The sequence below is a fragment of the Emydura macquarii genome, unplaced genomic scaffold, assembly GCF_026122565.2.
Source record: "Emydura macquarii macquarii isolate MOO-44397 ecotype Brisbane River unplaced genomic scaffold, CSIRO-AGI_Emac_v2 contig_3517, whole genome shotgun sequence".
Taxonomy (NCBI): Eukaryota; Metazoa; Chordata; order Testudines; family Chelidae; genus Emydura; species Emydura macquarii.
Window position 1 is genome coordinate 8,316,596 of NW_027133654.1, and position 12,951 is coordinate 8,329,546.

Sequence of the window (12,951 nt, forward strand, 5' to 3'; positions counted from 1 at the left end):
AATTAATAATTATTTATTATGAAGGATAAGAAGTGTGGTGTAAGCATTTTACAGATGAATGAGAGCAAAGTGCCTGCCCTGAATAAATAATAAAAATCCACTTCCTGTTAAATATTGATTTTTTTTTTTTTTGGTGGGGTTAGAGAAGGCAGTCACTGGTTTCTTCTGTGTGATTAAAATAATCAGGCTTTGCTAGACCTGAAAATGTTTAGGATGAAATAAATTATGTAGAGAAGGAAGTCCGAATGGATCAATTTGATTTTGAAATGGCCACTTGGTTAGGGTGGAGGAGCATGGGAGGAGAGAAATTCCTTGACTGTTATAGAAATGAAAGCATAACTAATAAGGTAATTAGTGTACACCTCTCTAAGCTGAGAGGTGGTTTCTTCACTGATGTTCACTGCATCCTCCATGCTTTTGTAACATGAATGTTCCTTATTTACTTGTAATTTAATCATAAAGTATCTTTTAGGTTAAATGTTTTTATAGTCAATATATGTAATAAGGAGATTCTCACTAATTCCCTAGTAACAATCTCCCAGATGAAAGGTTTGCAACAATTAAAACTGAACATCAATATGCAACACTTGTAATGATGGTACTTTGTATGCCTTTCAGCTAGATGTTGCCAAAGTGATACATTACAAAGAAGTGCACGAGTAATGGAGTTGATATCTCTTGATCACCTCTGAAAACTTACCCAAAAGCATTTTAAAACTTTTTTCTATGAATATGTCTGAGAATACTGGCTTTTAAAAATTAATTTTATTAATTGGTGAAAGAAGATCAAAGCATGCATTTGTCAGAAAAGCAATTTAAGAAATCCTCTTTTAAAATGTAAACACCCTAAAAAGGGTACAAATCAGTACAATTTAATGTATGCAAACATATTCTAATGGCTTCTTTATAAATATAAATACAGGCTTTGTAAGAAACTTACGTTTTAGATGATGATCACTTAAATGATTGTGTTTCAGATAAATTCACGCTTTACTTTTTTTGTTTAAAATGGAACAGAATCAATAACATTAGGGCCTATACTGACGGCGGCAAATTCGCTGCTGCCAGATCGATCTTTCTGGATCAATTGAGCAGTCAGTGTAGACCCGCTCAATCGATCAGGAAGTCGACGCTGGTAAACCACCCCCTCAAGTAGAGTAGCGCTTTGTCAACGGGAACAGCGCAGTGTAGACAGCGCACAGAAGGGAAGCACAGCAGTCGACGTGAGTTACGCAAGCTACTCTGCGTAGTTTGCGTAACTCCTGTATACTGCCGACGAATCACTAGGTAAGTGTAGACCAGGGCTAGGTTTATGCCTGCCACATAAAGCAGAACCCACATTTCCCTAAAATAATATTTGAAACATTTATGATATATTGCATTGCATTGACTTTAATACTTTTCTTTTAGTTTCATGGAATAATAGATATCGTTTGTGGAACAGTTTTTTTTAAATTTTAAATTTTTTAAAATTTTATTTATGGAAAATGACTTTTGATCTTATTGTTGCTTTTTATTTAGTTATCAAAAGAGACGGGTGAGTCTGCTGATATTATACAAGAAGAAGCTACTGAAATCCTGGATGAGATGGGTCACAATTTACACATAGGAGCTATTCGATTTTTTGCTTTTAGTTTGAGCAAAATATTTAAACGCCTTTTCCAGAGGGTGTGTGTGAATGAAGAAGGAATTCAGAAAGTAAGTATTGGTATATCAGCTAATGTAACTGATGGCTATTCTGTTCGCTCAGGCATAGACTCTCAATCTTCACCCAAACTTATAGATCCAAAAGATTTAAAGAATAAAAGTGGCAAGGCTTGTGTTAACTAGGATAAGCCTTTTCAACAATTAAAAAGGGAGAAACCTAAATGTGAATAAAGAATTCAAAGGAGAATCTAAACTCCTAATTTCAGTGCACAAGTATCAGCAGATTTAAATGATTAATGCATTTTATCCCATTGTGAATCGTATATTAGATAGGCTTGTGACTGGGATAAATTTTTAAACAGAGAGAACAATAACTCCTAAAGATGATTTACAAAGGCTTTTTCTAAAATTGTGCTTTTACCCATGATTGTGTATAAAGAAAGGCCTAAAAGAGTCTTTTCTTGTTGTTTACCTTAGAAAGATCAAGAATGTCAAGTCTGGTCTTTCCTTATATTTTTCCCTGCCTTACTCCCCTCCCCCCCCAGGACTTGTTGGCAGGTTCAGAAGCTGTATGTGAGCTTTTGTATGAATTTGTTGAAATGATGGGAGTAATCTTTATCGAAGATTTCCATTCTCCAAAATATTAATTAGCCTTTGAAGTTAAATAGTTAACAAAACAAAGACAGTCTAAATATTTTCCTTCTCTCAGTTGTTTAGTGTTCACTCTCTTGTGATGTTACCATTTCATTAGTTCTCCATTCAGTATAAAGTCTCACTGAACGGGGCCTGAATTCCTAATTAAATTAAAATAAATAACATAAGAGTAACTTCTCTAGAGTGTTTGGTGGATGGGGGAACTTTATGGAAGAAGTTTTGTTGCTAAAAGGCATAAGCCCATTTTTTTTCTTTAATTTACCTTTAGTAGTAGGAGCTAATAAAGAAAGGTCTTAAAAGTAAAGTTTAGACACATGATGAAGTGGGACATGGTGATAAGCACTGAAGAGTGAGATTTGAGAATAATAGAAAAATGGGAACCCGGTTGGGAATTATCCATGGTGATGGATATACCTGAAAGAATGAGAAGCTAGCTTATCAATATGTATTTCAAAGAATTTCACTGTCATCTATTTCAATTATATCTAACTCAGTAAGTACCCAAAATATATTAAAGCACTTCAGAGAGGTTGTTGGAAGGAATAAAAAGTAAAGGTCATCTTTCTCCATATATTGTGAGAATGTCCCAAAAATAAAATACTGAAATGTTGTCACTCATTAAGGCAATCGGGACACATGTGAGATGTCAGCAGTCCTCCATGACCCGTCCCCCACTATCCAGTGGTCCTGTTAGATTTATGATTAAATGGGAGTTCTATTTTGAGTAAATCTAGACTGATATGGGGTCCAATGCTAGTGTTTTAAGGTATAACTGTAACTTCAAGTTGTCTGTCAGCAAAGGCTGAAGAATTACAGAATAATGATAAACAGAAGGGCCACCTTCTAATGAAATTTAATTTTTGTCATCTTAAAAACAAAGAGCATTCTACTCTGAGATCTTGTTGGAATTTGCAATGATAGATTTCACTAAAGGGGTTCTCATAAATATTGTTTGTTTGTTCTTAGTTACAACAGGCCATTCAGGAGCATCCAGTTGTCCTGCTGCCCAGTCACCGAAGCTATATAGATTTTCTGATGCTATCTTATTTGTTATACACATATGACTTGGCTCTGCCTGTCATTGCTGCAGGAATGGGCAAGTATTTCTTTTAACAATCCATTTTCACGATGCAGAGATATTATAGCAGGTGCCTGGTGGTAGCTACTATCATTAAAGTTGAAACAGTTTCTCTTCCCCCCCAATTTTTATATGGCTAAAACGTTCTGAAAAAACTTGATTTGGGCAGAAGTTTCTGCCCAAGTGGTGAATTTTTTTGTAGCACATTTGATCAAAACCCCACCAACTGCTCTTCTCAGTAATGGTGCGGAAAATAAATTGTCATTCAAAAAAAGTTGCCATGTGTTTTCTCACACACGCAGATAATTGAAATGACTGGATTTTGAAATTTGGTATGTGAATATCCCTTATTGAAGAATACATATATGACCAAGTTTGGGGGGAAAAGCGTTTGAATGCTGATAATTAGGTATGATTGAATACTGGCAGCTGAATATATGAAGAACATTTTCATATGTCTGTCTGCAATGTGGTGTGCTGTGGGTAGCTTGTTTTAAGTGCTTCTGTAAATGTCTGATCCTGTGAAGTGACTTGCTCGCACCTTGTGCAAGGTGCTGACTGCTCAAACCCTAATGAAATCATTGACTGAAATTTCTTCTCTGAGAGGCTGAGAGTAGAAGAGGCTCGGAAACAGAATTTAGTTTCTGTGGAAAATGTTGAGGTTTTGAAAAAATATTCATCTCTAATCGTGATTAAAAAGCCAAAACCTTGCAAATTTTTGTGCAATTGAAATTCCAAGCTGCCTGGGAGCCCTGGCTCTATAGCAGTCTTGCAGGTGAGCTGCAGAGGAGGTGAAAGCTTAGGACATGGGACTCCCCAATAGCCCTCTAGGCCAGTTGCTGAGGAAGTCTGGGAAGCAGGCAAGCTGTGGAAGATGGGGCGGGAACCTGGAAGTCCTGGTAGCCATGGCTCTGCAACAGGCAAAGTGTGGAAGTATTGGGAGCTTGGGCTCCCTAGTAGCGACCAGGCAAACTGCTCGGGAACTGGGGAGGCAGGTGGGCAGGTGAGTTGGCAGGGAACCTGTGACCCGTCCATGCCTAGGGTAGCCACCTGAAAATGCCAAGGTCACGGCAGGCTGTAAAAGGAGAGCAGATTCTCCCAGCACTGGTGGGTGACGCTGAAGTCAGACTTCCCAAACAGCCACAAACAGTGCTTCTGATTTCCCACGCTGGTTATCAAGAAGCCAAAATAAAAATATACACAGCCCCCTTTACTGCATTCCAGTCTCTGGCTCCCAGTCGGCTACTAGGTCCAGTAAAGACACCAGTTATTTAAAACTCTAAGCTCTTTATCAAAAAGATTTCTCCTGACCCCAAAGGGTCAGCTACAGTACCAGATCAATATAAGTTTGGATCTTACCCAAAATACCACACTGCCAGCCAATCCTTTAGTAACTAAAACTAAAGGTTTATTATAAAAAGAAAGAAGCAAACTATAAGAGAAATGTTAAAGGATTAAATCAATCAGATACATACAAATGATTTGAAAGTCCATATACATCAGGTTTCTAGTAGAATTGTGGAGTTTGCAGGCTTGTATAGTCCCTCTGGTATACATCCTGTACCTGGATGGGTCTCAGTCCTTCACTTCACAGCTTCAGTTCAGTTCAGTTGTAGATGAGTTGATCCAGAGATAGGCTAGAGACTAAAGATAGACTAAAGACAAAATGGATGTCACGCAGCTGCCTTTTATGTTCTTTGGCCTTGGCCATGCTGCTTGTGGAATTTTACAGGAATAAAATGCAGTCTAGAGTCACATGAGTAAGTCTTGGTGATTCATCAGGTATATCCCTGGCTTCTTCCCCTGGGCCCCTTGTAACTGTGAATTTCATAATGGGCCATTAAGCAGGCTAGTGCTGGAGCCATCCTGTCTGGGGTGTCACCCAGACACAGCACAATTTGAAATACAGATATATCAACCATATCCATATCTTCCATTACACATGTAACACATGAACATAAATATTATCATCTATCTTAGCATATTATAGCCTTTCTAACAGTACCTGACATGGCATATCTCATACGAATTATTATGATTTTGACATACTGATGTTAAATAATATAATAAATCCCCCCCAATCTAGCCAGTGTGACACCCCCAACGTGAGATTGATGTAGAAGGGAGTAATCAGAGCTCCTGAATACACCTCAAGGGCCCCCCAATCCAGCCAGCATGACAGAACCATATATGGTTTAATTGAAAATCTCTCTGATTTCTGTTAAGACTCGTCAAAATTAATTAATTCACACAGAACGTTTTGCTTTTGACGAATTAGCATTTTCCAGCAGGAAAAAAAAATTCCATTAAATAACTTTCAGCCAGCTTTAGCTGAGACCTTATTATGTACTTTACAGTACACCCAGTCAGCATTAAGGACTTGACTTTGCACTTTTCACATGCAAGGTGCTGTAAATGTGGCTTTATATCTTAGGTATACACCTATCAATGTATTATAGTAATTGTACTATCGTACAAAGTTTTCAGAAGTACTCTGTATTGGCTTACTTTTCCTCCCATTGAAATTAATGGGAGCAGAATTAAACCAAAATGAATGCATCCCGACTCACTTATGGCACCGTGATATAGATTAGATTTTTCATCTGTTTTAAGAATTTATTCTGCCTTACAATACACACAGGATTTCGTTCTCTATTAAACCTAATGCATTAAATACAAAATATATTTTTAATATTTTAAGATTAGTCACCAGAAATTAAGGTTGAAACTTTGAGCTGGCTGTATTGCATATGTATATGTTCTCTTCCTCTCTTTCTAGTGAAATGTATAGCTCAGTATGTGTGTTATCATAGTTTACTCTGTACGTACTATAAAGTTATATAAAATATTCACGGCAGCCAAGTTAATGTTGCTGTTGGAACTGTAACTTTTGTATTTACTGACTTTGACATTCACTGTGCAACCTGAAAAGTTTCCCAAATACAGTGGGTGGGAGGAGGATCCAAGAATCTAACGGGTCAAACTTTTTTCAGACTTTCCTGCATTATGTAGCTCCCCAAACAATTAATTGTTGTAATGTAAGTGTTCTAAATAACTTGCCAAAACCCAGAAAGGGGTAATCCTGATTCCTCAAGACTAGGAAACACATAACGGCTTTGGACTTTTGAATTCCTGTTTCCCTTACTCATAAAGGTGACAAACCAGAGCATCAACTGTTGTAAATGGGCATGGTTTCATTGAGTTGAATAGAGCTAGGCCAACTTACATCACCTGTGATCTATTAGAATATATTTAAATGGACATGTTGCTCCCTCTCAGGATTACTGAAGGCTTGTCTACAATTAAAGCGCTGCAGTGCTTAGTGAAGACGCTACTTACATCGATGGGAGAAGCTCTTCCTTTCGGCGTAGGTACTCCAACTTCCCAAGAGGGGGTAGCTGTGTCAATGGGAGAAGCCCTCCTGTTGACATAACACTATGTACACCAGGAATTTGGTCTGTATAACTGCTTCACTCAGTAGTTCTATATACACCAACGCAGTTATACAGTACCCAACATAAGTTAGTAGTATAGACCAAACCTGAAACTGCTATGGACTTTGAATCAGTATAACAACGACCAGATTTTCAAGTCTGGTCATCTAAATGTCAGAAGAGATCATTGTGACTTAAAGTACCCCTTTGCATATACAAATGCAGAATTCAAAAACTTGAGCTGCAGTGTGTAGATTTTGTGTGTGTCTATGTATATACTTCTTTTGTGTGTGTTGTGCTTGAAAGGTCATAGAGGATATTTACAATAAATCCTCAAAAGATTAGTCCTTTATGCCAATAACTGAGGTCAGAGCTTTAGGGAAACTGGTTGACTATGTCACCTAACATTAATCAGTGAGTTTTGCATTTGTTTTTTTTCTCTCCAGATTTCCTAGGAATGAAAATGGTTGGTGAGCTGCTACGAAGATCAGGTGCCTTTTTTATGCGGCGTACATTCGGTGGGAACAGACTCTATTGGGCAGTTTTTGCTGAATATGTAAAAACAATGTTAAGGGTAAATAAATTACTGAACCATTTTTTTTAAAAGTACATTTTAAAGAATTAGTTGACCTTACTGGCACGTGAGTTTATGAAATATACATTAACACAAAAAACTTTATTTGGTTAATTTAAATATATGCTGCATTGGAAGTGCTGGATGAATGTAGGTTTAGATGTTTGATTTGCGTGGCTTCCAGCTTAAAATAAGCCTTTTTACTATGTGGAGAGAGGGAAGATGAAACATTGTTATATTGATGTTTTTCTCCCATCACTTATTTTTTTGTTTCTGTTTTTTGAAGAATGGCTATGCCCCAATTGAATTTTTTCTTGAAGGGACTAGAAGCCGCACCGCGAAGACTTTGACTCCAAAGTTTGGTACGTTGGTTAAAAGTTAAAATCTTTATTCAATTTGGGGATTTTCACTAGAGTACCTTCTCGTGTTTCTGCAGTGGGAGGGGAGAACCAAAACAGTAGAACGTGGGAGAGGTGCGAGGTGGTCCTGCCTCTGCAGTGATGTGGGCCGCATGTGTAGCTGTGCGGCACCTCTGTAGGGCCACATACAGAAGCAAAATGGCATCCTCCAAATGGCATGACATCGCACATGTAGTGTGTGTGAGGTCACACTGTGCAGAGGACATTATTTTGTACAACAGGTCTGTTGTGGGGTGGAAACATTCAGGAGCTGTTTGGAATCGTCCTGCAGGCCACCAGACCAGCCTACTCTACTGGTTAGTGTTGTGTGGTATGCTGCCTAGGACAGTGGGGTCCTGGTCCATGACTGGGGCTGCTAGAGGGTACTGCAATACAAATGATAGACATTACAAGATTCATAAGCTCCATTCCTGGTTCCCTCACTGTGTGTCCTGAGGCAAATCACTTAACTCTTGTTACACACAAAAAAGGTTATCTATCATCACAGAAGTGTTGTGAAATTTAATTTGTTTATAGAAGTGCTCAGATATCGCTTGATGGAAGATACTATGTGAATGCAAAGCAGAATAGTATTGTGTAAATACAGCACAGGTATTTGATCAAATGTAATACTTCTCATTTGCATTCTGTTTTACAGCACAGACAGCAACTTTAGCTTATGCTTGCTTCTTCATAGTGTGAACACAATGCATATCTTGTAACATAGCTTTTATCTATTCGCACACAACCAGATGTCCCCTTTCAGTTGCAATTTAACTTAATTTCCTTTCCAGAAGACCAAGAATGGGTTTTTTTCTCCCCCACCTATTTACAGGTCTTCTCAGTATCGTGATGGAGCCATTTTTTAAAGGAGAGGTTTTTGACACCTACCTTGTTCCAATCAGCATCAGCTATGAGAGGATATTAGAAGAATCCCTCTATGCATATGAACTTCTAGGAGTCCCTAAGCCAAAAGAGTCTACATCTGTATGTAAAAATATTCAGTAATAATATAGTGTATTTGCCTATCTGCACATCCCTGTAGTATCAACTCATATTTTTTCTCTCTCCATACTTCAGGGGTTGTTGAAAGCCAGAAAAATCCTCAGCGACAATTTTGGAAGCATACACGTGTATTTTGGGCAGCCTGTATCGCTCAGAACATTGGCATCTGGGAGAATCAATCGGTGCCCTTATAACTTGGTCCCAAGGTACCAGAACATCTGATCTCCTAATAGTTTGTGTACAAATCTAGCATTTGTTTGTTTGTTTGTTTTTGTTTTTGACTCATGTCAAATAGCTAAGGCTGGAGAGTAGCATTTTTCTTTTCATCTCCATGCTGTCAGCAGTTCAGGATTTTTCTTTCTCCTCCCCTACACTTGATCTGACTATTCAGGCAGCTCAGCCTCATTTTTCTAATAGTCAAAGGGTGATGACTCAAATGATAAGGTGTTTCTGAAGAAGCTCGTTATTTGTTGCTTGTTTTGTCAATGTCATTGAGTACCCTAGAAGATTATGTTGATGCATGTGCCATGCTAGACTCTTAAATACAGAGCTCTACCACGGAGAGCTGTCAAGTAATTGAAATATCTAAGTCGTTTCACTATTTCAAATCTTGCCTTTCCCCACTCCCTTCTTCGTCATTGCAGACTGTGTGTGTCCTTGTGTCAAGAAGTGGTAATTTTCTGACAAGATGAACGCTTTCCCAATTTGAAATCTGAAATTTACAATTTTCATGGCTTTTGTTTAAGAATAGCAGATGTTATAACCCCAAGCATTTAGTATCTTTATGAAGTTTATTGTTTTATTGGCACTAAGAGTTAACAAAATATTCTTAACAATGTATTTTTATGAATGTTGCACGCTCTGCACTAATATAACAAACAAGTAGAATACTTGATATAGGGTTGTGCTGTCCTACTTCATTTTTATTTGATTTAGAAAATATATATAGTATTTTTAAAAATACACGAGATCCTCAACACGTGACAAAAATCAAATTACTAACCTCACAATCATCCCCATTAGGAAAAATCCTAGAACAGAGATAGTAATTCTTCATGAAGTAGTGTCCCTGTGGGTGCCTTACATCTGGAAATGTGTGTGCCTATGCACTCTGGATTGGAGATTTTCATCAGCAGTGTCCATGGGTCTGCACCTGCACCCTAGACACCCCAGTGTTCTAGTATGAGAGCACATAGGAGGGATGGACCCACCATCACTCCAGTTCCTTCTTAACCACCTGTGGCTTGAGGTGGAGCGTTGTGGTGTCTGTTAGCTAGCCTTGTGGCTTGTTATATCTCTCCTTGAAAATTCTTTATTTTCTTAATACTTTTATTTGTGTTTTATTTTTAGTGCAGTTCGTGCTTTTAAAGGGGGGATATTCCCCTTCCCTTCTGTTTTTTGCCTGATTCGGGCCTTTATTTTTCCCGAGCCTTCATCCTCAGCTGAGTGTGGGTTATGCCTGAGACCCTGGGCTTCAAATCCTGCCAGACCTGCTGTAGTTCTTTCCCACACAGTAGCGGACATTCAAGCTGCCTCTGCTGCTTCAGGGAGTCTTTCCTCCCCTCCAAATGTGAGATCTGTTCAGGTTTTTAAAAACAGATATAAGACACTGTGGGAGGACAGGCTCAACCTCGTGGTGTTTGAGAGCTTGCCGAGACGCGTAGGATCAGAATCACCCCCTGTATACTGGATCCACACAGTGGTGACTGTCTGTACTACACCAGTAAGCAAAACCCTGGCAGTCCTTCAGAACCATCAAAACAGAAAAGATCTGATTCTCCAGAAAGTGACAAAAGACGGGGAAAGTTACCCCCTCAGTCTGGATCTCAGTAGACCTTGCATTTCTTTATGGGTACAGCTGAGGCTTCCATCCCCCCAGTACTGAGATGGCACCAGCTAAGAATTCCATGCTACATACTGAGAAACTGGCTGGTAAACTATCTAATGTAGTAACTTCATTGGCAGCAGACTCTCTCTCCAAGACACAAGGAATACAGTGCTAAAATTGAAATAGTCATTAGTATGGCCTCCAGCAACCAGAGGTGAAGCATGCCCTGATCATGCTTTGGTACCATCTTCAGTACCACCGGACATTGACTCCAGACGTTTCCTACCTGGAGTCCCTGGTACTGTCCAGTCTTTTAACCCAGGAAAACCTTCAGATCCTGGAGGAGCCTGAATCACCATTACTGAGGGGTATCAAGAGACACTCCTCACCGGTACTCTTACCTCCCAGAGCCTACTTATGCTATGCTACCATCTTCAGTGGTGTTTCACTTTTTGGTACTACCAGGACCTGCAGTTCCTCAAAAACTCTTTGAGGGTACATAGACGCACTTCCAGCCAGTCCCAACTCACCACTCATACCAACCTCCAGTACCAATGCAATTACAGAATCCCTTCTGGGTCCTGGTGCTGACTTGGCCACTAGTACCAACACCATTTGCCCCTCCACTTGACACAGTGTGACACTTAATCCAATTCAGAAGTGTCTATACCAGGTTCCCCTTTTCAACCTCTCTCACTTGAGGTACACCTTGATGAAACTCCTAGTGGGGGATACATCCAACAACCCTGGTGAGGAGAATGGTTAGGTCTACTCCCTTCCTTTATGCTCTATCACATTGGGCTTATTGAAACCTTTGGGTCCCTTTTGGTGGCCAGTTATACAGGGTCCCATCTCATAAGAGAGCACATCAGAAACAACAACTGCCACCCCTGAGTCTTTCCACACAGCAGGATCTTACAGGGGAGCAAGAGCCAACTGTGGAAGAAGAAACATCACCAAATCCTCCTCCTCACCGGACAAGGCTGTCATGCTTCCCCCACCATCTTATGCTGATGATTTCAGGGGCTTTTAGGACCTTATGAAATGTACAGCTAAGACCCTGCATATTCCATTGGAGGTGATATAGGAGCCCCAACACTCCCTTGATGGACATTCTTCACATGCCTCCTCAGAAAATTGCCTTGCCTATTGATGATGCTCTTCTGGCCCCTGCATGTTTTGTGTGGCAAACCCCAGCTACTATACTACCTAGAGGTAAATGGGCAGATAAAAATACTACATAGTCAAAGGATAGTCATGTCTCTTCTCCCATCCTGCACCTATAGAGGCAGTCAATGAGTGGAACAGACAACACTGGTTTCTTTCTACACCATATGGTAAAGAACTAAAAAAGCCTGGATCTTCTGGGAAAAAAAAACTACTCTTCCGCTGTGCTGCAGTTCAGAGTGGCCAGTTACGAAGCCCTCATGGCGAAGTACAATTTTTACAAACTATTTCAAATTCTCATTTTTTATTGAACACGTGCTACAGTATCAGAGGGAACAATTTCAAGCCCTCCTAACAAGGCCAGACAATTTCCAAGGCATCTCTCCAGGCCTCACTAGATGCTGCCAACACAACTGCTCCATAACTGTGGTAGTAGTCATGTGCTGAACTTCTTGGCTGCAGTCCTCCGATCTACTTCAGGTGATACAAAACACTGTCAAAGACATTCCCTTTTGAGGGACATACGTGATACCACAGATGGATCCTTTCACTGTCTAAAGGACTTCTGGGCAATGGTAGGATCTCTTGGCATCTTGACCTATGGCAAAGAGAAAGTACAGTATGTCACAGATGGTTCAGTGTTCTCACCTACTGCACTACCAACCCACCAGAACAACTGAGCCCCTCGGGAAGAAATGTAGGTTTTCTAGGAAAGGACCATCCTCTACTATGACCTCCCAATCGGTGACATCCTCTGAATGACCATTTTGACCCACTGGTTAAGAGTTACCATCTCGCTCCCACTCCAGATTCTACATTGCACATATCCCCCTTCCACTCTTATGGGGACCATCTCTCTCCTTTTCTATTTTCCTGGGAGCTCATTCTCTTGGATAGATGGATCTTGGAAGCTATATCTACAGGTTACTCCATCTAGTTCAATTTCCTTCTGCTTCCTCACTTCCCCCTCCATCTTCTTCAAGGACCCCTCTCACAAGAGTCTTTTGAGGCAAGCGGTACAATCCCCCCCCCAACATTTGGGGCAATCAAGCCTGTCCCACTGGACTGTGTCGGGAAAGAATTCGATTTGATTCCTACTCCCAAAAAAACCAAGGCGGAGACCAATTCTGGCCCTCAGACACTAAGCACCTTGTCCTCACTCAGTG

General features: G+C 39.9%; 1 protein-coding gene across 1 annotated transcript in view; it reads left to right on the plus strand.

Annotated features, from left to right (window-relative positions):
• The window catches only part of GNPAT (glyceronephosphate O-acyltransferase), a 45,950-nt gene that overhangs the window by 11,644 nt on the left and 21,355 nt on the right, over positions 1-12,951 (plus strand). The window contains exons 3-8 of the mRNA XM_067535772.1: positions 1,522-1,698; positions 3,268-3,397; positions 7,260-7,387; positions 7,674-7,749; positions 8,621-8,772; positions 8,866-8,996. Of these exons, the coding sequence (XP_067391873.1) occupies positions 1,522-1,698; positions 3,268-3,397; positions 7,260-7,387; positions 7,674-7,749; positions 8,621-8,772; positions 8,866-8,996 (794 nt within the window). The remainder of the gene's footprint in view (positions 1-1,521; positions 1,699-3,267; positions 3,398-7,259; positions 7,388-7,673; positions 7,750-8,620; positions 8,773-8,865; positions 8,997-12,951) is intronic.